At 38.7% G+C, this 27,216-nt stretch overlaps 1 protein-coding gene across 1 annotated transcript in view; it reads right to left on the minus strand.

Moving 5' to 3' along the window:
* Window positions 1–1,664: 1,664 nt before the first annotated feature.
* Window positions 1,665–27,216, minus strand: part of mipepa (mitochondrial intermediate peptidase a) — a 32,765-nt gene continuing 7,213 nt past the window's right edge. The window contains exons 8-19 of the mRNA XM_010885646.4: window positions 27,068–27,116; window positions 26,567–26,627; window positions 26,381–26,433; window positions 24,923–25,076; window positions 23,327–23,404; window positions 22,876–23,083; window positions 21,140–21,249; window positions 20,935–21,009; window positions 20,413–20,529; window positions 18,778–18,899; window positions 18,039–18,112; window positions 1,665–3,479 (exon numbers count right to left, since the gene is read on the minus strand). Of these exons, the coding sequence (XP_010883948.1) occupies window positions 3,379–3,479; window positions 18,039–18,112; window positions 18,778–18,899; window positions 20,413–20,529; window positions 20,935–21,009; window positions 21,140–21,249; window positions 22,876–23,083; window positions 23,327–23,404; window positions 24,923–25,076; window positions 26,381–26,433; window positions 26,567–26,627; window positions 27,068–27,116 (1,202 nt within the window). The 3' untranslated portion in view covers window positions 1,665–3,378. The remainder of the gene's footprint in view (window positions 3,480–18,038; window positions 18,113–18,777; window positions 18,900–20,412; window positions 20,530–20,934; window positions 21,010–21,139; window positions 21,250–22,875; window positions 23,084–23,326; window positions 23,405–24,922; window positions 25,077–26,380; window positions 26,434–26,566; window positions 26,628–27,067; window positions 27,117–27,216) is intronic.

The raw sequence follows: 27,216 nt of genomic DNA on the forward strand, positions 1-27,216 counted from the left end.
AACACTACATTTACATTACAAACACTACACTTTCTGAAATCCTCAATTTAACACGTACTTCTGAAAAGTAGGATTGAAATTGGTTATCAAGATCGCAATGATCGAAAGTATTTATAGTTTCCAAAAAGGTTTTAGTAGAAGCATATTTACAGTTATAGGTGATAAAAGTATTAAAGATGATTAAGTTATGATGACCTGAACATGTTAAAGTAGATGCTCTGTCTCTGGTTGAAGAATCGGTTTGTTACAAAGTTACTATTACTTTTTGTTTAATCCAAAATAAGTCCCTAGGCAGATTCTGCATGAAAACCGAAGACTTAATCACATCTAACCAACTTAAACAAGATCTCACTTGTGTTTCAGAGATTAATAGAATAAGAGAGATATCTTGAGAGCATAAAAGTTTCTATTAGTTGCTTTATATTTAGGACTCTGTAATACACAGCCCAGCTTACTTTGATTGTATGTTCACACCTTAAGCAACCGTGAAGTCTGTCCCACCTCGTTGGATGATGCCCCAGGTCTGATATCAGTGCTAGGCAAGTAAAGACATTGTATGGGGAGCAGCTGCAGCCCCCGATAATTACAGGCTGAATCTGTTAAAACAGATGCACTAGCCGGTAATACTTGATTTAGTTGCCAGTCTGGATCAAGCTGTGTAAATTTAGCAGAAATCCCTCAAATCTCTGATTCACAACACCTGAGTCCCTCCTTCCTTCTCAGTCTTTAACCTCCCCTATCATTCCTCATAGAAACACAAAAAGAAAAGAAAAAACTTTACTAAAGTAAAACGCGAGCTGGTGGACAAAAAAAAAAAACATAGCGTTTCAGCAAATTAGCAGTGTCACCATGTCACTTGTTGGTCATGTGGACCCGGTCCATTCAACTAACTAACGCACCACAGGTGGCTGCTATCGGCTTTAGCTAGTTAGCTTTGGGGCAACAGGGTTAGCCGGCTAGCTTATTTGTGTCTGTTATTGCCATCATCTTTTATATATTATTCTGCATTATCAAGGTGTGGTAGGTCGTCGTATGTACAAGCCCATGTTGAATGTATCGTTCATATAGTCCCCAACCGATATAAGTTAGCTGACAGGGATTAGCTTCTATTTTTCTCCAGAACATGTTTCTATTTTCCGGCATTGCCGACTTTTCCGCCTCGGTAGAATTCCACCCCCTACCCCCGGGACGAAAAGTTTTTAGCTGTGCGTTAAAAAGAGACCGCAAAGTTACATTTTACGTGGCAAAGAAGACCGGGTACCAGAGCCTAACGGTTAACGTTTCAATCGCGCTGTGCTTCTTTTTGGCCAAGAGGTTGCTGCTCGCTATAGTAGCTTCATTCACACTTCTGCTAAATACTTGCTCACGCTTGTTTTTATAGGAAACTGGTGTGGAGAAACTAGGCCAGAAACTAGCAAGTGTCAAGGTTTCAATCATTTTAAATACTAAAACTAGTTATGCTACAATGTCATAATTTATTATTATTAAATATATAGATGATCTGCTCTATAAAAAGTTTAAAATAGCTAACGTTAGCTAGAATAAGCTATGTAGAGGTAAGCTAGCTAATGTCTAGGTTAAAAAACGTACACATATAGCACATGCCGTGGACGGGCTATTTTGAAAATATGATCATATTAAATGAATGCACAATTAACTGAGAATATTTGTAGATTACAATTTTAATGATTTGACATAAGTATTGTGAAAATATATTAAGAAATCTTCATGGATAACATTAACATAATACTTTCTGTTAGAGTGGAGAGGAATAATAGAGGAAGACTAGATAGGAAGGAGATTGAGGAGGAAAGGTAAAGACATGATTACAATGTTTTTGAGATAAAATACAAAAATGAGGCATGCAATGGGAATCTGTTAACAACAGTATTTGATAATGTACTATTTATTATTAAAGATTGGAAAGGAAGAGAGTGAGAAGGGAAAATGAAGGGAGTACAAAGAGTGAAGCGAGGAGATTGTAGAAGATGAGGTGGAAAAGTAAAGAGAAGGAAATGAAGAAAGTTGAGTGAAGAAAAGAGGAAAGATTGTAGTAGAATAAAAAGTCTATGGTCTCTGTTTTTCAATTTTGCTCATGTTCTCTTCTGCTCTTATTCTGCCCAGACAACCAAAACCACTGAATGGTTGTTCAGATTGTGGTGTTTCTGTAATATGGTTGTTCTCTCTGTCTATCACAATGTGTCTGTTAGACTAAACTAAACCGGAATTGCCCCTCTTTTTTATTTCATAGATAACATCAGATACTGGAAACCGCCAAACTGGAAATGTCCCAAGTTTTCATTTCAGACATCTGGTCACTTTAATGTAAAGCCGATCCTGGTAATACCTAGGTAATTCTAGATTAAACACACAGCCAACGTCTGATTGTGAGATCCACAAAGAAAAACACAATATGAAATAAAAATACACAAATATTTATAGAGGCCAAGCACAGCCCCCCACGCACCGCAGGCCCTGGTGCAGCCACATCCCCTTCTCCCCGATAGCTATGCCGTTGTCTCCCACATTCTAGCTAAGAAATAAATTTACGTCCAGTCTGCCCAGACTAACTGTAGAATTTATGGAAAGAAAGGCATGGTTTAAAGGATAAGTTCCAGACAGACTCTGATGGATACACAGGTTAGCTATTTGAATACAATCAGTGTCCTGTTCCACACAGTACTCTGCATTCATGCCTTTAATAATTCTGAAATTGTGAGCAACTTCCTTGATTAGAACCCCTGGCTTGCTGATGTTTTGTAATTACCATTTTGCCAAAAGTTATAAACATTATGGGGTGTTATGTGTAGATTGGTGGCACAAATAATATTGTAATCAATTATAAATTGTATATTACAAAACAAAATGTGGAGAAAGTTAAGGGGACTGAATATATATTGGGAAGCTACTGTATAACCAATTTACAGCATTGTTAGCGAGCCAAGTGTGGGTGAATTCAGAAGATGCAGACATTTTTCCACACAATCCAGTCTTTGCTTTCTCAATGCAGTTTTCTATAATACAAAAACAAAGCAACTATAATTGCTTTCCTCAGAGTGGTTTCTGTGTGCAAGGTTTGAGACTGATTTGACTCTATAGCATCATCAATAGGCCGTGAACAAAATGAGAGCCAAAAGGCCGCATGTTACATGCAGTATATGCACAGATCTAAACACTTCATGTATCACATAGATGTGTGGTTGACCCAAATAAATGAACACTAAAACATTTACAAAAATTAGCATTTCTTTACAGTGTTATTTTTTAGCTACATTGAAAGGAGGATTATTTGCATCTTCTGATCACACAAGTCCATGCCACAGCAATATAATTTAATTCTTGGCAGAAAATTTACTGAAGAGTTGAAGAACCAGTTAATTAGCTTGTAGAGTCCATGATGAAGGTCTCAAAGTCTGGGTTCAGGTCAGACACCAGGGCTTCCACAAAGTCATCAATGGAGGGCCGTCTCTGCAGCATCCCTGTGTCACAAATATAGACAGGGATTAAGCAGACCATGATTTGTATCACTGTTAAATAACATTTCTAAGAACACTTAAGTCATAGCAGAAAAGCAAATCTGTAAAAATGTTGCATATGGCTTGTAGTCTGAGCATGCATCCAATTCAGTAAAATGCAGGATAAATCTATTGCCTTTAAATATTTCCTCAGAATCAACACACAAAAGCTTTCATTTGTTGTTTCAATATTGCAAACTCGAAAAGATGACATTTTGATGAGTAGAATGCTCATGTTATAAACTGATTGATTACAAAGGTGCTTCTCGAAAGTACTCAAAGGGTCTGAATAATTATTTACATGAGATATCAATTTGGATTTTCAATAAACTGGTACAAATTTAAAAACATTTATGCTTTGCCATTGAGATAGTGTGTAGATTGATGGAATTTTTATGAATTAAGTTCATAACACAACAAAATGTGGAACAAGTGATGGAGTTTGAATAATTTGAGGGAACAGTGAGCACAGATCATAACTGCAGTTTTCCAAAATAAACTTTTGATAAATTACATTGTGTGGGTCAAATGTCAGTTTAGTTAAAATGGCCCATTTAATCGCCTATCTAGCCTGTTGTAGAGCTAATAATGCTCCAGTATATCGCTGACTGGCTATTCAAAGAACCTCTGGGAATATGTGTGTTATGAGAGTGATTGTCTGATAGCTCATGCACAGAGTACATTATCGCTTTGAAGTCAGTTAATTTCCCTTGTGTTGTTGCCAATGTAAATAGGCACTCTTCCCTCCCCTTCCATCCGGCAAATTCAGGAACAAACCATAACACCAATACACACAACAGAGTCAATCTTTGAGAAGTTCCTTTAAACTGTCGGAGCAGGTGAGCTGGTTCCCACACTAGGGCACTGCATGAAAAACAAACCAGGGATAATCTTTCCTTTTATTCACTAGTCAGAAGCACCACAATCTTGCCCCTGGGCTTTTGGGGGATAGGCTTTTCCCTTGCTGACCTCCCTTTGATTGACAGGGGTCCCAACCACAGCACAGCCACAAGGATTCTGCACCTAGGTAATTCTAAACCTGCTTCAGGGAGGTGGTTTACAAGCGCTCATATGATAGGAACCTATTAAAAACTAGATTGTTTTTGATCTTTTGCTTGTGAATGTTGTGGTTGACTGGATAACCTGTATTTTTGGTACATTTTCATCTGTCTTTGGTCTGACCAATGCATTCACCAAGTAACCTAGTTAATTCTCGAAGTTTGAGAAAATAAAAAGTTAATTGTTATTGCCATGTTATCAGTATCATTGAAGGCCTACATTATTTTAACCTATAGTTTTTGTTTTGAAAGTGTGTAAAAACCCCATCATAATGTCATTTGAAAAAGTAAGCACACTCCCAAAAGTCTCTCTTTTTTTTCCTTTTTACATGTTTGTACAAGTAATTGTCACTTCAAAACTACTGACAGGTTAACATAACCTAATTATACTTCACAATCATTTATTCATAAAAATCATCAGAAATATCATTGTGATTTGCAGAAGAAATATACACCTTGTTTCAATAGCTGGTGTTGCCCCGTTTGGCTGAAATAACTTAATATGGCCGTTTTCTTTCATTGTCCGACTTGTGCTGACAATGGGGCAATAATTCGATGCATACTAGCATTTCGGGCCTATTCCACAAGCTTGGAAAACATCAGAGCAACAAGAATGGTGATCGCCAGAATTCTGCAATTTGTGAGAGTGGAAGAGGCAGAGGTGCTGCCACCACCACAGCCACTGTCAATGTCTCAAGACAGACTGCAGATTGCCCTGTCAATTCAAAGAAGATATATGGAAAAGTATTTACATTTTTGGATGGTTCAAGTTCAGTTTGGGATGGTTAACATTGCACTTGGGGCACTGGCACAGTGAGGAAAGGAGTCGCAAAGACCCGTGTCTGAGACTTTCTCTCTTTATAGATTACCCATTAGATAGTGAAATGACGTACTTCCGATTGCTTGGAAATGGCTTTGTAACCCCTCCCAGACTCATGGGCATCAATAATCTTTCCTCTGAGTTCCTTGGATAGGTCTTCTGACCTTGTCATGATGTGTTTTGTGTGTTTGTTTGTTTTTGGGAGTAAATCAGCCATGAGCAAGCAGACATTATCTGAAAACCATCTATAATAGCATAATTTAAACACAGTTTTTCAATGTGTGCAAACCTACACCCCCACACATACCCACCTCACCCAGACCCGCAATCTAACCAAAAACAATCATGGACAGTGCAGACCACAGCAAAGCTATCTGCAGTAGGCAACGGGACCCACAACCCAGGATAAATATATTAGGCTGCAAAATGGTGGTATGCCAGACTAAAGGGGGAACATACAGTGGATATAAAAAGTCTACACGTCCCTGTTAAAATGCCAGGTTCTTGTGATGTAAAAGAATGAGACAGATAAATCATGTCAGAACTTTTTCCACCTTTAATGTGACCTATAACGTGAACAATTCAATTGAAAAACCAACTGAAATCTTTGTGGGGGGAAAAATAAAAAAACTGAAAAATAACCTGAACAAGGCAGGCAGGCAGAAACACAGAGACTGGCAGGCAAGACACAGTAACTGGACAAAGGGCTGATAGAACTGGGCAAACTAAGTAGGTGCTAACAAGGGTTAACAACAAACAGGTGAAAATAATCAGAACAAAAAGGACAGGCTTTATTCCAGAACAAAGGAAATCAAAACAGAACCACACACTAACATTGGAATTATTGTTCCAATGCAATAGATGAAAGGATGTAAACCTTGTGACTTCTACAGACCAAATAATTTAGCCAGTTTCTGATTTGCCAATGAGTGGTCAAGCCTCAACTGACCATCAGACATTTTTGCAAACCCACAGTTTCATCACCTATCCAGTTGGCCTGGTGTCGATGCATGTGGTCTGCGGTTTAGGTCTGTGGGATGTAGTGCCTTTTATTGTCCTCAGCACAAAGTGCACATACGTAATGATCATGCTGTTTAATCAGCTACCTGAAAAAACAAACATACTTTTCAGGTGGATGGATCCTGGCAAGGGCGAAATGCTCACTATCAGGGTTGTTAAAAAAACTGTTCAAAACCTTTGTGTTTAAGTAAAATGTGAGGGACCTTTTATTTCAACCCATGAAACATGGGACAAACACTTTGCATGTTGGTTTTCTGTTTACTTGCACCAAGTAATGTAAATGGATTTTCATGATCTCTATAACCCATCTAAGCACCACAACCAGATCTGTCTGCAGTTACTGACCCTTAATCCACAAGGCTGTCTGCAGCATCACTAGCACTTTCTCTAATGACAGCAATTTCCTGACTGCTAGGCACAAATTATTTGTACTGGGCTGGCGCAAGGTAAGTGTGTTAAATAAGCATGGCAACAAATCTGCATGACCCGAGTCACAATGAAAAGACTGCCTCTGTAGCGTTTTAGTTAGAGGGAGCTGCCAGCAGGGAAGGGCAGCTTCTCACAAAACGTACAGATCAGTGTCGCCACCTGTTCTACAAAAAGCCTCTGAGGGAGAACAGAGATAATAGGAGAGAGGCTCAGTCTCAGATCTCTGGGAAAGTTTCAGAGGAATGTTGAGATAACCTGATAGCTATAACAACAGTCAGAAATCTGGTAAGACTAAACATCTTATGTCACATGATCTTAATCCAGAGAATAGAGAGAACCTATCCATCACAAAAAGGTGTGTGAAGCTCCAAACATAATCAAATGTAGGTATGCTAGAGCAATACATATGATCAAGCTGTCTGGGCAAGTGAAACTATAGGTGTAAATCATTATTTTTCACACTGAAATAGAGCTAGACGATTAATCAAGTTAACTCAACTTATTTTAGAGCAATATGCCAAAAGTCAAATCTATTTATTTCTGTGCGTATGTTGCTTTCTAGGCAAAACAGCGCTGCAACTTGTGGTCTTTCAGCTAATTTCCTAGCACAGCAGTTATTGGTCACAGTGTGTGCGTACATAAAAATGTACCTTCAAATCACTTTCCAAGTTACCCATAAAGAAACCAAAAGCAAAAAAAAAAAAAAAGCAATTGCCAATTTCAAATTAGATAGCAATGAAATGTAAACAAAACAATCTCCAGAAAAAGCACCAATGCACAATGAAATCACACAAATGGCCCTGATCAAAAGTTTACATCACTGTCATTGATGCTAAAGGAGGCAATACACAGTATTAAGGACTAAGGGTATGCAGACTTTTGAACAGGGGTCTGTTAATTTTTTTCTTTGTTGTTTTATGATTGTGCCATTCTGTTATGACCTACAATTGAATGTGAATGCCATAAGAAATAAAAGATGTGTTTTGCCTGCTCACTCATGTTTTGTTTACAAATGGTACATATATTACCAATTCTTGAAGGGTATGCAAACGTTTGAGCACAACTGTAATTGATGTAGAGGCACTGCTACATTTCCAATTTCTTTAACCTTTATACAGGGAAATCAAGCTAAGGCAAAGGTCTCTTTTATACAGAGTCCTGTATTATAGCAATATAAAAATCTATAAAAGAAATATAAGAGAAATGTGCGTTTTAAAAGACAGATTCACATCTAACCAAATTCCAAGGTATTTTTACGTGGTTTCATTCATATTAGTCATTATGAAATCATCCAAACCTAGATTTTAGGTTGCAGAGGGTAGGATATACTTTTATTTGCATTTAGACTAACTTAAGGAATTTTGTAGTTACTGGAAATCTGACTGAGTGTTCAAATGCTTCGGCAAGAGTGGGATCAGCCACTTTTAGTACAATGTCATCAGCATACAAATTCGTTTCTGACTGAGTTACAGACATCATTAATATAAAGAGTTAAAAGTATAGGACCTGAAATTGAATGCTGGGGAACTATTTTGTGGCCCTGTGAGTTACAGCAGCCTGAGTTCTAATTATAAATCATAAGCAAATGTCTTAGACCATGCCCAAAGACATCAGTTTCTTTAGCAAATGGAGTGAGACACTGTATCATTAGCCTTTGACAGGTTAATAAATATGTCAATACAACATGATTTCTCCACCAAAGTTTTAGCAATACCATATACGACCAATGGAGTTGCTGTAGCAGTACTGTCCCCAGGCCTAAAACCAGAATATGTTCAGAATTCAATTCTCAGATAAAAAGAATGCAGAAAAAGAAAAGCTGAAATGATTTTATCACATTAAGACAATTCACAAACGGGACCATAATTGTCAAGGTCATTAGTGTTCCCATGATTATGTAGTGGCAGCACATTTTTCCATTATTTTCCAATAACCCCAGAAATTAATGTTAGATAAAATAAATATATTGTAGTGTTTCCAAATGTGGGTGGAGCTTAGGAATCAGCAGCAGCCCAGCCCGGTGTTTGAGTAACGGGAACTCAGACTCAACTATGGACATCTGTATGCCTAATTATGTCTCTTCCCATCTCATATAAATTGCAGGTGTGCAACCACACTTAAGACGGGACACCCGGCAGGCTACCAGGCTAAGTGAAAACCAAGGAAAGATTGTTGGCTTTGCACAGTCCTTAAGTCCTCTCACAGTGAATAGAAACAGCCAAGCCTTTGTTCAGCTCCTTTGTTTAGTTCGGTCTTGTTGTTATTGGTCTACTTTTCCTTTTTTTCAGTTGTACACCTTTGAATGACCTTAGATTATCACAAGATAAAAGAATAGAAAGTAAACCTTACCGTGTTGACTTGTGTCAAGGAGGCAACTACACTGATCCTTTTACAATATGCATTACAGCTCCAGTGATGAGAGAGCAGTAACCAGCAGACCTGGTTTTCTTAGGGTCCAAAACAAGTGATGCATCAAGAACCTATTTTTCTGCAAACTGACAGCAAACATCTTCACTATAAACAAGTTGTATACACAAGTTTCGTAATTGTTTAAAATAATGCTAGTCAAAAATGTAAACAGTTTTTCTAGCTTCAGCTTCCATGCCACATTTCTTTTCTGAATATCATCAGATGTCCGAAATGAACCAGGATTGGATAAATGTTGTACTTATTATTTTATATGGAGCATGCCTATCAGTAATGGAGGTGGGAACACCAGTGAATTATTGTAGTACTACCTCAGCTTCTGGTATCTCAGAAACAAAGTAAAAGTAACTTTGGCCAAGTCATCAGAAATTCTGTTCATAAAAACTAAAACATTTGGTAACAATGCAGGGTTTGACTATCTGAGTTCAGACATTTCTGATACAAGCAATAGCGTAATGGTCATGTAATCAATTTGTGTAAACTTCGTAGGCTCCTTTAAATCAGGCTGCATTGGCTTAGTGATCTCCTGGGTTAAGTTTAAATGAGTCAATAACATATTGCCCAATCCAAGTTAAAATCACAAAGTATAATCATTTCAGATGACAAAAATAAGCCAAAAATAACAGTTCGGTGGTTACGCGTACATATCTTCGAGGAGGAAGGATACATGATAGATTAATTTAAGGCTTAAGGCTAGTAATTCAAAGTGCATAGAAATGGAGACCGACCTTAATAGGAAGACTGACATATTAGATTTTGAAAAAATGCCAACACCTCAATCCATACCCAGCATATCTGCTCTAAACACATTGTAACCATCTAATGCAATGTCTTCATTATCAAAATGAGATCTTTGACAATAGACTCAGTATATTTAAATGCAAAAACAAAATCCCCCTTAGAGTTTTTGAAGGGGACTCTAAATGCATACTGGATTACCACAAAGAGGATCACAATTCATTTTTTGGTGATTGCAAGACAATGGGGATTACGTTTCCTGAAATTTCACCTCTAAGCCTAAGGGAACATTTTGCAATGTACAGAGCTATTCTTAAAGTCATATGGGAAGGAATATCAAATGTTACTCTTTGTAGGATGACACAACGGTCTAGGGAGAATGTTGAACAAGCCCTATCAGTTGCATGAACAGGATTTCTATTTGCATAACCCAGAAATACTTTACCCAGTAAATACACTTTCTTTAAAAGCAGAGGTAGAACAATGGAGCAACAAACTTACAGCAACAAACATATTTTCTTTTAATTGGCCAGTCTGAAATACTGCATTTTCTTTGCAACTCCACCTAGAAGGCCAGCATCCTAGAGTCACCTCATCACTGTTGAAGTTAAGACTGGTGTTTTGGAGGTACTATTTCACAAAGCCAACAGTTGAGGACCTGAGAAGCATCTGTTTCTCAAACTAGACACTCCAATGTTTTTGTCCTCTTGCTCAGTTGTGCACTGGGGCCTCCCACTCCTCCTTCTACTCTGGTTAGAGACACTTTGCACTGTTCTGGAGTAGTACACAGTATTATGAACGAGATCTTCAGTTTCTTGGAAACTGTTCAGTTTCTCACCTAGAATAGGGTTCCTTTCTCAGAAAAAGCATAGACTTACAACTCTCAGGAAAATATCTTTGTTTCTGGCCATTTTAGGCGTGTTCACACTGCACCTAAGGGCCTCCTAAGCCCAGGGCTAAGCAAATGTTCACACTTGCATATTTTGAAGAGGACTAGCACCACCCTTAGCCTAGGGCTAGCTGGAGCAGGGTTAGCACAGACTTTTCAGGGCTAGCCCCAGAAACATGGTGCCAAAATAACCAGTGTGAAATGGGGTCAAGAATAAAACCATAGAACGTATATTGTCCAATTACAAAACCTGCCCTTTCACTTAATGTACATACCCTTAGCCCAGGGTTAACAAACTCTTGTGTGAACACAGGCTAAGCTAGCCCAGGGCCAGTCTTAGCCTGGGGCTAAAAATGCCTTTATTGCAGTGTAAAAAGGCACTTTGAGCCTGCAATCGAAACCCACAATTGCTGATGCTCCAGATACTAAACTAGACTAAAGAAGGACAGTTTTTTTGGTTCTTTAAACAGCTCAACAGTTTTCAGCTGTGCTAAATTAATTGCAAAGGGGCTTTCTTTTTGATCAGTTAACCTTTTAAAATGATGAACTTGGATTAGCAAACACAATAGTTATTCACAACATTAACAACGTCTACACTGTATTTATTTTCAGTTTTATGTTTTGTAACTTGACATATATGAGAGGACCGTAAGACATATAAGTTGAAGAAATATAAATTGATGAAAGAGGTTTGCCACCTTGGTGAAGAACAAGACAAGCGGAACAATGTCCAAATTCTTCTTTACAGCCACGACCTGAGAGCAATTAGGGTTAATTGTCTTGCCTAGTAACATAATTACAGGGTTTTCACCTTGTTGGCTCACAGAATAGAACCAGCAATGTTTATTTTATATAGAATTATCGATATTGGTGCTCACCACTGCTATACTAGTAGTACCATGCTTTGAACAAACAGAGTTAAACAGAGAAAAGGGGGTTTTCATTATTTGTATTTTTACGTGGACAGTGCACATTAATCAACGTTTCAGTAAAAGTGCCGCTTTGAGCCAGCCGGCTAATTTTCAACAACAGTCCCTGGGCTGGTTATTAAAAACAATTACAATAACAATACAGACTAGCAATGAGCATATGCAGACCAACATAGGACAAACAAAACGTAGCACTCAGACAGAGCAACAAAATACATAAAAACAAATATTTACACACCTCTTAAGCTACTGACAACATGGAAAGCAGCAATACACAGCTAAGGATTGTGTTTACACGTTTGATTGGCCTTTAGCCATGTCTTCAGGTTTGTTGTGAAGGTGCGGTACTGTAGGTGGTGGTGTGTTCCAGAATTGGGACGATATAACAGAGAAAGCAGATTGACTAAAGGCATTGTTCCTTAATGGTACTATACAAACACCTCTCATGGCAGACCTTGCGGATCTGCTGCCATGGGTTTGGGTTTTCTGTTTAACAAAAGTACTATGTGGAGGGGGACTCAAGCCATTTAGGATCTTGAAAACAAGACATTCGTTATCTACACTAACATCATAGCATATCTAATTCTGCTCAACTCTGAAACATGTCAACAATTGTATTTCGTCTCTAACCTGGAGGCAAAGTATCTTCATCGCCTCTATAACGGTTTTTGAAATTTATAAAGACTTTCTTGAAATAGTATTTATAAGCACACAGTTTCAATTCATTAATTGGATGATGCTAATAATGCCAATTCCAGGCTGGGACAGAGGTGAATAATGCCTTTTTGTGAAAAATGACTCCATGGGCCTTCATGAACAAATCAGGGTGAACATTTCACCCAAACATGAATCTATGTTTTCACCCAAACATGAACTATCCCTGTAATGACTTGTAATAGAGCCACGATGATGCCAATTGGCATGCCTCGCATGACAGGGTGTGGCCTTAACCATCATGCAAGTTTGGTTAAGGCCACACCCTATTATATAATAATAATAACAACAACAATAATGAACCAGAACAAATACAACCGGTTTTCAACACTTTCGAACCCCTTATAACCAAGGGTAGAAAACATGACAGGATTCACCAGTTTCACTGTGAAGTCCCTCAAAATCATTGCCTTTTTTGCTCCTCTTTACCAAGGAGTGCAAAAGTGCCAGACTTAAGCCAAGCCAATAGAACCAGCTCAGGAGGTTTAATAACTCCAGAACAGGGTCGTCATTATACCCACACCTGATAAGGCCAACACAGCCAAGCTGAGCAGAGTCTGGGTCCTTGGACCTTCCCTAGAAAATAGGTTGCTCCATTGTCCTATGCCCTCCTGATCTGTGCTGAGTAGCGGAAACTATGGGAAACACTGGGCTCATGAAAGCCCCCACTGTGGTGGCCTGCTTCCAGGAACAGAGGGCTTCAGTAAGCAGGGGCCGTCAGTTGATCACCTTTCACTTTCTCCTCTGCCATTTAATCCTGAGCTGCTTTTCACCACCAGCTGCCTGGGAAATGTCAATGTACTGCATTGGGCAGAGCGCCACCCAGATCAAGAGACCAGCCTGGTTTTTGAGGTGCTTCTGTGGTCTCGCTCTGGTTCCCCCTCCTGCCCCGTGGCACTCCAACCCCCAATCTCTACCCCTGGATCCACACTTGAGGGACCAGCAAGGAAACAGACTAAGAACAATATTATCTATGAGAGTTCAGTTATCTTGGTTTGGTTAGTGTTTTAAAATGTTATTGCCATCAGGCAGTTTAGATGCAGAAAACGTTATAGTAAACATGTGGTTGTGTAGCAGATCCCTCCATACGTATTGGGACATCAATGTAAACACTAATTTTGCTGTCAATTTACAGCAAAGAAAAGTTGATTAAAAGAGGAATATGAGGCAAAAGTACTGACCATCACATTTTACTTCTGGTTGTTTCATTACATATATGTTTTACCAAATTAGAATAACAGCACTTTCAGAGTCCCATCCCCCCATTTCATGCTACAAAATGACCTCAAGCGGGCAACTGGCATGCATTTTTCTGACCAAACTGTCAAAAACAGACTCCATGAAGGTGGCATGAGGGCTTGACTTCCTCTAGTGGAACCTGTGCTCACAGCTCAGCACTGCACAACTTAATTGGCATTCGCCAGAGAACACCAGAATTGGCAGGTCCGCCATTGGCGCCCCATTGTCTTCACAAATGACAGCATGTTCACACTGCGCACATGACAGAAGTGAAAGAGTCTGGAGACGCCGTGGTGACTGTTATGCTGCCTGCAACATCATCCAGCATGACCGGTTTGGCAGAGGGTCAGTGATGGTCTGGGGAGGAATATCCTTGGAGGGTCGCACAGACCTCCATATGCTAGCCAACAGAACCCTGACTGCTGTGAGGTACCAGGATGAAGTCCTCAGACCTATCATCAGACCTTACACTGGTGCAGTGGGCCCTGGGTTCCTCCTGGAGCCGGACAGTGCCTGGCCTCATGTGGCCACAGTGTGTAGGCAGTTCCTGGATGACAAGGGCATTGATGCCATTGACTGTTCCCTAGACCTGATTCCAATTGAGAACCTCTGGGACGTTATGTATCGTTGCATCCTCCACCAACAAGTAGCGCCACAGACTGTCCAGGAGCTCACTGATGCTCAGAGCCAGGTCTGGGAGGAGTTCCCCCAGGACACCATCCGTCATCTCATCAGGAGCATGCCCAGACGTTGTCGGGAGTGCATACAGGCACGTGGGGCCATACACACTAATTAGTCAAATTATGAGTTGCGGTGATAAAATTAATGCAAGTTGGAACAGCTAGTGATTTCAATTGTTTACTTTGATTTTCGTTGTGAGTTTGAATCTAGCCCTCAATCGGTTGGTCATTTTGATTTACATTGACCGTTGTTACGTCATTTTTTTCTCAATGAATTACACAATGTACAGTAAAGATTTTGATGTAGTAGATATTTCATTCATTGAGACCCGATGTGTGATTTAAGTGTTCCCATACTTTTTTTGAGCTGTGTATATCTGCACCTATAAATTTCCGCCGAGCTGTCAAACGCTCTGACATCCTATGAAAAATTATATAATTCGGATGGTATTTGTTGAGACGTTTCTAACATTGGCCTCACATTCTCTTATTCAGATTTGAAACCTGATTTTGGAATCAAAATATTGTGCAACAAGATCGCTGCCTATAGAAATAACTGCAATCTGGCTAAAATTATTTTGTTCAGGAAATTACATAATTGCAACAGCCCTAGCTGAAGAGTCATTCTGCTGACTTTTAATTATAATTTTTTTATTGTTGAATCATAGCGTTTGTGTTTTATTGCTGTTTAAATGTAGTCTATTATATGGCTATTTAAAAGTCTGTAGCTGTTCTATCTGGCTGGAATTCTGTAATTTTAACGGCCATATTGCTGTAAAAGAAAGAAAACGTAAACTCTGGTACATTCTTGATCAAGATTCTTCTGTACCCTTCTGAATTCATACTGCGGCCATCATTTATTACATCATCAATAAAGATGAGTGAGACCATTCCAGAGGCAGTCACGCATGTCAATGCCAGTACCTCCAACATGCTTAATAGATAAGCTAGTATGTTTTGATCATCAGCAGTTTCTTTTTTTTCATCTCATCTGTCCATAACCAATCTGTTTTAAAACAGCTCTGGTCATTATTCTGTCATCAAATGCTGTTGCTCCGACTTGTTTGTTGCTAATTGTTGAAGACACCAGGGGTTCCTTTCTTTTTCAGGACATTCCAAATTGTTTATTTGGCTATGCCCAACCTTTGTGCTATGGTTCTAATAGAGTTCCTCTTTTCTTTTAGCATCCAAATCACTTGTTTTTCTTTCATAAACAGCTCCTTAGTCATGGATTATGACTACTGACACCAAATGAAGACACCAAAGGCAAAAGCCAAGGATGAACAAAAGACTACACTTTCACAACTCTTTTCTGATTGAACAGTTAATGGTACAAAAAACACCTGATCAATTACAAAAACCTGTGAGCCAAATATCTGTTATGGTATCCTTTACAGTCCCAATACTTATAGAGGGTACTGTATTTATTGTCATCTGTACAATTGTAAATAACTGTCAACATATTTAGTGTAAATAACTGTCAACTAAATATACTGAAAAACAATGTGACCTTTAAAGGAATGGTAGCTACTCATAAAATGTAGCACCTCTTATAATTTCTACAATCTCATTTGGACCTACAGTTATCTACAGTATGATAAACTTCTTGATCAAGCACTTCAGCAGTTTGGCCTAATGCTATTATACCTCATTGAGGACAAAAAAAATGTATCGCTAAAGTCTTAACAACAGTTACATGGAGAGCTGCTTTAATAACAAGCACCAGCCTCCTAATTTCATAAGCTGAGCGGTACAACTATCAGAATAAAAAATGGGGAGACCCTGCGGGGGAGATTTACAGTACTAGTAGTCACCTGATATTTCTAGACTGGCTTCCCTCTGCTCTAAGCCCATACTGCTTCACCTTCTTTTATCATGTCTTAACATGTCAGATTGAAGGCTGCAGGTAGCTGGGCAGATCCAAACTTTTAAAATGTTCACCTTTTGTTGCCTTACAGCCTGAAATGAAAACATGTAAAATCTGACTTTTTCCAGCTTTATTTACACACAGTAACCCACAATTGAAAATTACATTTAAAAATACTCTGAAAATGTTATTATATATATATAATACATTTGAATTAAAACAGAAAATACAATTTTCCCTTCTATACCAAAAAGTGCTCCAGTCTCTGCTGAAAAGAAACACGCCCCAAAACAGAATGCTGCCACCAACGTGATTTACTGTAGGCATGGTGTTCTTTGTGTGAAAATATATTTTGGGTTTTCACAAGACATATCGTTATGATTTCAGACCAAAACATTTTTTGGGCCTCATCTGACAGCAGCACCTATCGCCACATGGTCTCAGAATCTACAATGTGCTTTTTGGTAAAGCTCAGAGACTTGATGTTGGCTTTTTGTTGCCACCCTCCCATTGAGGCCAGATTTGTGGAGCGCTTGTGATATTGTGGTCCCATACAAACATTGACATAAAGGCTTGAAGCTCCTTCAAAGTTGCCATTGGCTTCTTTGGTTGTCTCTCTGACCAGTCTCCACCTTGCCTGGAAATCCAGTTTGGAGGGACGGCCTGATCTATGCATGGTCTGGGTGGTGCCTTACGCCTTCCACTTCTTAATAATGGTCTTCACTGTGCATCAAGGGATAGACAAAGCCTTTAAAGATTTTTTATATCCATTCCCTGAGTGGTACCTTTCCACAACTTTATCTCGTAGATCTTTTGAAAGTACCTTTCCACCCATTATTTATTATTTGCCTTGAATTGCATTAAGCAGTCAAGTCCTCTATGAACAACTGCTTTTATTCTGAACTAATCCAAGTCACTACAACTGACCACTGAAAGTGGTGGGTTATACCTGAGCAAGCTTGCAATTATCAGGGATGTTCACCCATCCACATAGAGTATTTTTCCATTGTTTTACCATTTAATTATACAGTTTTAATTTTAATTAATTTGCTAAAATGTCTTCTATATTTGGGTTACTGTATGTAAAAAAGCTGGAAAAAGTCTAATTGCATGTGTTTTCATTTCAGGCTATAAAGAAACTAAAGTGGGTGGTGACTTTCTAAACCCACTGTAGATGCTAAAAATAAGACAAATTGTAGCACAGTGGGACGGGGGGGATACAGCCACCATGTATAGGCTGTGGGTTTGCTATAACGTATCATCATCATGTCCTCTACCACCACCTGATCGGCTGTATACTGCCTCTCTAGTATGACAGAGCAAATGTAAACATAACGTTCAAAGGAGAGTGAAGCGTGCTGGAGAGCTAAACTTCCTCCATTCTGACGCCGCCACTGCAGACAATGCCAACTATGACAGCAATAGATGTGAATACCTGAGTGAGGCAATTATAACAGGACTCAGATGGGCTACTGCTCAATTTTTTTCTTCTAGTTACACAAGTCATTATTGACCCATTTCCACAGACAAGGGGTTTTATTCTTAATAATAAATAGAAATATAGTTCAAAATTGTCTGACAGCTTCCTTCCGAGTCAAATGTGTAATCATTCATCCTGGGACACAAAAAAATTAATCACCCTAAAATGGGATCCAAACAACCTCAGAAAAGTGCTGAGAGACTATAAAAACAAAGGTCAATACCATGACCTACCTTCCACCATAAGCATGGGTTCTTTCCCTCCCCCATGGGCAAGCATCTCCCTACGGTAGCGTTCTCCCATGTCCCTGGGGAAGAAAGAGGAGAGAGATAAGATTACAGACACCTGCATTCTCTTCCAGAAGCTCCTCTTACTCACCCTAAGCTTGAAGAGCCCTGGGAAAAATATCAGCTCTCCCCCTCATAGGTATGATGGCAGGAAACAGAAGTTCAACAACCACATGTGGAATGAAAATGATGCAAGAGGAAAAGTGGGGAAAGACGGAGAGCCAAAATATGCTGCATGGCTCAAATCTCTGAGGTGAATCTTTTAACAAATCCTTTGTGAAGTCGAAGTCAGAGCTTAGCCGATTTAATAGGGAGGGCTGAGATGCTATGTGATGCGGATGCTGGCGGCACAGAATAACTTTACTAACCTGCCAAACTTGTGTGGATTTCATATTTTCATATTAATGTAATATTTTGAATGTCAGACTTGAAAGTAATGGAAGTTGCTTTGCTACAGTAAATGGCCTCTTCCATAGGACACTGCAAACCCACACCTCGATACTGCACCACCTCAGAGACGTATAGTATCAAGGTATTCTTTATACAATTCAATTAAGTTTTGGAAAATGGATTGTAAACCCAGTGAGCCAGTGTCTGAAGCTTGGGTACTAGAGGCGCTGGAGGAGCAAGTTGAGAGACAGCCGGCAGGAGTTGGAACACTGCGTGGCCCAGAGAGTAGATTCACCTGTTCAAAGGATCTTTAACAAAGCACTGCTTCCACACCATTGAGGCCACAGCACGAGACATGAGATAGGAGTAGTACTTTGCTCCATAGCCAATGAGATGGCCAAATCTCAACTGCCATGCCTGCGTGGGAAAACAAAACATATCACAACATGATTAAAGGAACAATTGTAATAAATGTGTGCCAAACATGTATTTTAGCTTTACAGTTTAAAGTAATTTAGCAGACGCTCTTATCCAGAGGAAAATAGATTGCATTATGCAAAAGACTATAAAGCATAGAGCGACAACCAGTGGCACAAAGTCTTTAAACAGCGTTAGCCTAAACGAAACACTGACCATATTTGTTAAATTTAAACTTTTGAAAAAGTCGTAGCTCACTCCTGTTTCCTCTCTGAAAGATACCATTAGACCACCTGACACAGGCACAAGCAGTCAGATCAGCCCTTTGCTGTTCTCCTCTGTATTAGATAAAATACATTCTTGTCCTTTTTAACCTATTGATAGGCCTTTGTTCTGTGTGCTAAAGTGCAAAACCACATTCTGGATAGAGTGTACTTCAAAGTTAGACTTTCTTTTTCATCAATATACTCAACACCAGCTGATTATCTCAATCAGCTGAGAACTGATACCCCTGGTCTGTAATCCATATGTCACAATCACCCCAGTGTTTATCAAATTGGTCTCTCTATAACAATCTAACCACTAAAATGTTCTGTTTAATTTAGAATGTTTTGACTCACTTGCCTTTCTCCAAGGACTTGAATAGAAAGAACAAAATCACAGAAATAGGTTATTTCTGCAGAATATAAACATCTGTTTCAAGTCTTATGTCTAATCTTTTAGAGCGGAAACAATACATGTAGGATTTTTCAGTGGGGTTAAAAGGAAGAAACGAATATACATAACAAGTATTATTATTACAAACCTATTTAGAAATTTTCTGCAAATAATTAATAAATGTTACCCTGACGAAGTATATAATACTAACCACTCTTCCCTGAGAGGTGGGTTACTGCGTGGATGAAGGAGAAGACTTTTAACAAGGGTAAAGCAACAATGGCTGGTTAGCACAACTGAAGATGCAGAAAAATAGTTCTGATTGAGCGCCATCTATCCCGAATGACCAACATAATTATAGTTATATATAGGCTTTATGAAGGCTTTTTCTGCCTAAAAGACGGCTGTGTTTTACATTCTCTATTCCCTCCTGGCTTTGAACCCTCTTCTACAGCTGCATGTGGGGGTGGGGGGGGGGGGATTCACTTTTTCATTAAAGGACCACAGAAATAAAGACTTTAAAATATTTCCCCCAGGGAGTGCTCACTCAAAGTATACCTCTGCTTTGTTATTTTAGCAGGGCCTCCAAAATTGCTTTAATCCCTTAAATGGTGCTGGGTAAGAGATAAAACCACAGAGCCAGGGAAAAGCCAAAAAATAAGTCCTATTTCTCAGCATGGAGTTATTTTTCTCCCTCTGATGCACAGCAGAAAACACTTTGGTCAAGTTTCAGGGATTAGGCAAAGATTTCCAAACATTCATTACATTTAAAGACTGTAATTGAACTGATAATTAAAAATTCTTCAGACCACCAACTTAGTGACGGCAAAAAGCATTTTGACATTAAGGCACCCACCGTATTTGGAATGTAAGGTAGGCCGTAAAACTTCTGCTGTGTGTCCTTTAAGATATCAGTAGTTGATCGGTTTTGAGGTTCTCCATGATATATCTGATCCAAAGCAGAATAAAATATCTGTCCAAAAAAATTAATAATAGTTTAATCTTTGTTAAAACAAAGCTCCCACTGAAGTCCAGAAATGTTCTGTTGCATTACTATGAAACTCAAAGCTCTTATAGCTCCCTTCTGCCCATTGTGCTTTAAAGCAATACCAAAATCCATACCTTGTGTGGATATTACAAACATTATTACAAACATTACAAACCAATACAAACATTATTTAGTTGTGAGGGTATTTATCACTGTGCTGTCAATATCTTACCAAAATTGCTACCATAATTTGCATTACACAAGCCAAATGGGGGCTCTAAATTTAGACAAAGTTTATTGCCTGAACATAATCCATAAGTGTCAATATATCCCCTTAAAGTAAAAGCTGGGAACCACAACTGTTTGAATATTGTTGTAAGGGGGAGTTACCTGTAGTTGAGTGTCTGCCGCACCACACACCTTTTTGGACTCACACAGACGAGTCACCATGTTCTGAGGCAGAGGCTGCAGAAGAGACAAGGTCAACTCTCACCCGGACCATTAGACCAGTCTAGTAGCACGTTAAAACAAAAACAGCCAGCATATCAATAGAGTAATCAACATCTTGGAACAGCAGAATGGGCAGACTGTGTACCTGTCCTGTTTGATAATGTCGGGCAAATTGGTTCACCACACGATAATCAGCGGCAAAGAACTCCATGAGAATAGAGGGGACCTCTGCAAAGTCAGTGGAGCATCTGGTTCCTGAGAATATAAAAGCAGTCTCAAGTTGCTACAGCTATTACATTAAAGTAGCCATCTTTCTCTATGAAATTGAAATTTTCATATATCATGAATATACCTAGTGAGATGCAATAGCTAAGGCATTTTTTTCTAGTAAGGATAATTCAATCAATCTAAATAGCACCTGTGTGTATTTCTACATCAAGCCTATTCATTCTAGAAGTCTTCATGGATATATCTGAAACCCAATAATGAAAGAGCAGATCTGGTATCCAGCTAGATAAGGATACAACATTATGTGTCTGACTGTCGGATCCAGAGTCTGATCAAGGTGGGCACGGATTATGGATTGGTGTTATATGTGAAATACTGACTGTATCCAAATGATATTAAAACAAGAAAATATCCTGATAATAATAATCGATATAATTCACATTTTCTTCGCTTTGCAGTTGGTTCAGGACCGATTATTTGAACTTAAATTTCTCCTCCACATCTGAAACCGTCTGATGGTTTCAGCTCCTACGAAACTTGCAACATTGTTTCAATTGGCTATTTTTCACAGTTCAAGTAGGCTATTTTGTAATGATTTCAATGAAGATACAGTATGCAAGGCTTGGTGGTTAGGACTGCTGAAAAGAAAAGATAAAATTCACAATTTCAATGGATAGTATCAAACCAGGCTGACTTTCTCTGAGTGAGGTGACACAAGGTTTCAAAATATGAGTGTATGGAGGTGGAGAGAGTCTGTAACCATAACTGTACAAATACAAAAATAAAAGCATACAAAAAGAATTACACTATTAATGGATAGTGAAAAGGCAACCAGATGAACAGAAACAAAAGATCCAGAAGGCCTAACACCGAGAGTTTTTTGGGGAAAAATACAAAACATTTCCGTCTAGTGAATAGGCTATAAAAAGGCGATAAATCAAACACTTGTGTATTGGTCCAGTGTATAGGTACTGACTCGTAGTTTAAGCAAATGCTTTGTTTGTCCATGAATAAGCTATGGAAAAACTGAGGAGTTTTTAGAAAAATACACATAGTCCTTTTAACCATGTGAATAGGCCAAAATGGCGCGTCTTTGCGGATCTCTCCAGGTGGTTCTGGTGGGGCTAACGAGTAGATTTCAATGCCAGTGCATAGATCCAGTCTCCGTATTTAAGAACTTGCATCGTTTGTCAATAGGTGACACAAATAAGGTATTGAAAAACCAAGAGGATTGTTTGGAAAAATACAGTCCTTTTTTTCACGCAAATTTTTTAAATATCCCAGTTATCGTCAATACCGGTATATCGCGACATCCCTAATGTCAGGTAAGGATTTCAAAGATACAGTTTGGCTCGGATATACATTTTAGATCAGTCTCTATGAATGATGCCATCTACATACTCTGTAATAGTATAGCTATAATTATCAGACTGATAATACCAACCAATACACTAGGAGGATAAAGCCATTGATACCAAAATCCATCTTCCTCACTAAAAAGCCTATAGGTCGAAGAATGCTTTATATACCGTAATATTCATAAGACTTACCTTAGACATGCCTAATGATATTATTATACCTAATGACATTTCAAACACTGAAGGGCAATTCCAATTTAAGCACAATGGTGACCGGCAGATTAGCATGACTGGCCTGTGATGTGTTGGTACCGTGTGCGCCCTAGCATAGAGTGCATTGCGTGGCCCATCTCGTGGAACAGGTTCTCCATCATGCCTGGTGTGAGTAGGGTGGGGGCACTTTTAGTGGGGTGGGGCAGGCTCAGCATTAACACCACTACAGGCAGTTGGTACTGCCCACTCTCCTGGCACTGCCTTCCGCCACGGATGGTAAAGTGGCAGTCCTGACAGAGGGAGTGAGGGAGGGATGGAGGGAGATTATTGAAACCCCATCTACAAATAAACTATGTAAAGCTGGGTTCAACATTAGGGCCAAAGGACAAGAATATATTAGCTTTAAAATATGCTTGAAACAACAGTAATGAAAGCTATTTGAAAGAAAAAGTCCTAAAAGTCTTTATCTATAAAAAAAAAAACACACAAAAACACGGTTGTGCTGTAGGTATGGTGAGGGAGGCTTTGTCTACCTGGTGGGGTTTATCTGCTCTCTGGAAGAAATCACAGTAGATGTATCCTAGAAGGCCCTCTGTCTCATGAACAACCACCTGAAGAGGAAATTGCACAAACAAGCCAATGTAGAAGATTACACAATATAGTGCCCTCCAATGTGAGTAAACATGAATAAAACTGCTGTATAAAACCTAATACAAACCAGACTGAACGTACACTTATTTCATTTATTTAATTAAGAAAAATATTTGTCCCACAGCTCCCCCTCTTTAAGCAAGAAAATATCTGACCACTTTTATGTCCATTAAAGCATCCGATATGCTTGAAAAAACTCAACGGGAAGTGCCTTGTCAAGACTCCAGAAAGAATGTTCATTGGACAGGTAAGGCAAAAAACTAGGGAAGGGTACTGGATTTCAGAACATTCCTATAATAACAATTCCCTATGATACTCCTTGCTTTTTTTCTCACTTGAAATGTTTTCTTGTGAGCTATGCATATTTTTAGCAGCCAGGGAATGGTAGAGTCATCTGCCATTGCTTGTTGGAGGAGAGACGTGTCTCAGTGACACTGTTAAGATACCACATATGACCAATAGAAAATCTGCATTTTAAGAAGCATTTACTGACCAGAAATAATTTCTGGTGAGTAAATGCTGTGAAAAATTATCCTAATCCACTATTACTGCAAATATATTATAGAAATGTTCTCATATTAAAATTAAATCATCTTTTAAAAATGAAAATCTAAATGCAACCAATGCTGTATATACACACAAACCTTGCAAGTTATGCCTGTACATGAAACCCAACATCCACCACCACTATGCAGAATGTAGTACACCTACATATAGTAGACTATGTTTACATTTTTCTCTGTTTAAATTAGGCATCATGCAAATGTGAGACCAATTCTTCAGGACTGATTAATAAAAAAATATTTTTGCAAAAGGTTATAAATTGGTACCAGTGGGCCCCTAAATTGTGCAGCAGTAAAGTCACTGCCTCAAAGTTAGCTGCATCAATGCGAGTCTAGGCTACAAATCCTGATTGCAGAATAGCTTGGGAGGTGCAATTGGCGAGCCCCATCTGGGATTTGGGGGTCAGTGGTCAAATATATTTGCCTTGCCTTATTGTTTTCTAGCAATTTCCTTGAAGTGACTTGGGCATCTGTAAGCCTAATCAAGGTATAAGGCCCAAGAGTGTGTTTCTTCCAACTTCTAAGACTTCCAGCACTATAGACTTCCTGATTGAGAAAACAGCTCTTTGGAAGAGGGAATGTGTGCTTCGGAAGACATCAACTGTCCTAAGTTTGCATGGAGTTGCTGGGATGAAGCAGTGCCATAATCTCGAATTTGATATCACAAAATTGGGATGAAAAGTTGGGGTAAATGCAATAAAGGTAATATTAGATAATAAGATACAAAATTGGTTTCCAGAACTGGAGTACTTCAAATGGTACTCATCCCTAATCAAAAGCTGCGCTCTTTGAATGACATTGGTCCTGTTATGTCTGGCAAAATACAAACACTGACAATCATTTTGGAGGCGACTGTAACCGCAATAAACCAATCAAATCTTTAACACTACATGGACATTTTGATTGCATTTTTACCAGTTTGTGGACATCTTCATTCCACACCTCTCCTGCACTTGGATGTTCAGAGTTGAGAGAAACTCCATAGAGCTGGGTGAAGAGGTTGTTTAGGCCTTCCATACAAGAGCCCAGGGAGAAAAAAGGGCTGTACAAACTTGGCTCAATGTTGTACCTGCAACCAAAATGATATGACAACATTGAATCTAATCCAAGATGTGTAACAGGTACAAACTACTTTACAAACATCTCCTCCAAAAGCCAAATGGGCATATCTTAACACGGTTCCTTAGGTAAAGATGACCCTTTCCAGACACTACAAATTTCCCCAAAAACCACTATGCCTGATTAACACTTCTCAGGTGGACTTATGGAACTAATACTTTCCAAATAGCAGTAAAGGGCAGAATCACTCTGTTGAACTGCAAAGCTCCAGACAATTTTGTAAAGCATGCACAATTATCCACTTCTAATGTGGACAATCAAAACAGAATGCCCACTCTGGAGGGCTTTTAACAGCTTAATAAAAAAGTTTTACAGGCATAATTAATGGTGATGATTACAATGACACACGTTATAGCCTGTTGTTCATGGAACAAAGTATTTATGTATATTTTGTTCTGTGTGTTGCATCATCAGACCCCTGACCAATTCTCTCATACTAATGAATTACAAAGAATGCATTGAAATATTGTTCTGTTAGATATTTTATTTTAAAACATATTTAATTTTTTTGTCAGGTGACATTGGTTTTATGCTTTATTTTGTTCTAGAACAACTCCACTGTTGTTTTGGTCTTGGGCTTTGGATTATTGCCCTGTTCTCTTGCAGTATTTCCCTTTGTTACCTACAATCATTCATCCTTCCATTTGAAGATTAAACCAAGTCCCTGCTGAGGAGAAGTATCCCCACAGCGTGACGCTGCCATCACCATAACTCACTATACTAATGGTGTCTTAAGTCATGGCCAGTGTTTGTGCCACACAGAGCTTGTTGGCAAGTGTCATCTTTGTCTTTTCTGACCAAAACTTGTTTCCCACATTCCCTCTCAAGCATTTATTTAGATTTAAATAAGTTGGAAATGTATATTGAAAATGTGAGAACGACTTTAATGGGTCACATGTAGAGTCTGTCTATTTTAGGGCAATTTTTTCATCTGTGAAAATTGGGGGCTTTCACAGCCCAGAGGTAGCATGCTCAATATTGAGTAAGTCATTCTTTAAATGAAACATGTAATCTGATTACTTTTCTTTAATTTTAGATTAATTTCCCATTATTAGACGTGTGTTTTAGGCCTGTCTTTTGCAATGTCACTGAAGAGCGCTTTATTGCCAACCATTTTCCTCATCAAATACAAAATGTTCTTCATCTCATTATACCGAAGGCAGCTATCTTTTAACACCAATTGTTTTGGAACGTCTTTAATGTATAATCTAATCACATGTAATCCGTTACCCCCCCAAACCTGGTAATGCTCACCTTTCAGCACGCAACACACCGCTAAAATATGGAGGGTCCCATGGCATAAGCTCCTTTAGAAGATACAAATGATTAGTCAGTTTGTTTCAACAACACATACAGAGACACACTATACCTTGAATCTTTTGTTATTCATCTCACAATAGACAGCTAGATATGTATAGCAGACAATAAAGCAGTGCTTACCACATTATGGGGGTTGAGTTTTGTCTTCATGTCTTTCATCATCTCAAAGTCTATAGCAGTTCTGTATGAAAAGCCATGTGTACTTAGTGGCTGATGTAAATGCTGAATTATTTGTAGGACTAAATTAACATATGAACTAATTAAGTGAATTAATACATATTCACATATTAATGTTTTACATAAATCCATATTCACAAGTATTAAGGTTTTAAACAAATTATTATTTCTGCATACATTTGTTTACATCCCTGCCAGTAAGCCTTTTTAATTTGCCAAGATCATCCATCCACCTGATAGGTAGAAGCTGATTAACAGCTTCAGGAAGCTAATTAATTACACTGTTACACTCTGTGCTGGGGAAAATGAAAGTCCACCGGATACATGTGACCTTTTGTCATGTATACAGAAAAAAACACAGAACAGACAAAACAAGACAGAGCTTGGTGTAGATTTTAGCATGTCTAAAGTAATGTTAATTGTAAAAAAAATAAAAAATATTACCTGTCAGAGAGTTTATCTGTCAATGACTGGAGGAACTTCATCACAGTCTCTGTGGACAGAAGAAAGGGGTGGGGGAGTGTCACAAAGGTCAACAATTAAGTGTGTCAAATAGATGAGCAGTTCGAGCACTGGGTAACTGAAAGGTTGCT

The sequence above is a fragment of the Esox lucius genome, chromosome 1 (genome assembly GCF_011004845.1).
Source record: "Esox lucius isolate fEsoLuc1 chromosome 1, fEsoLuc1.pri, whole genome shotgun sequence".
NCBI lineage: Eukaryota > Metazoa > Chordata > Actinopteri > Esociformes > Esocidae > Esox > Esox lucius.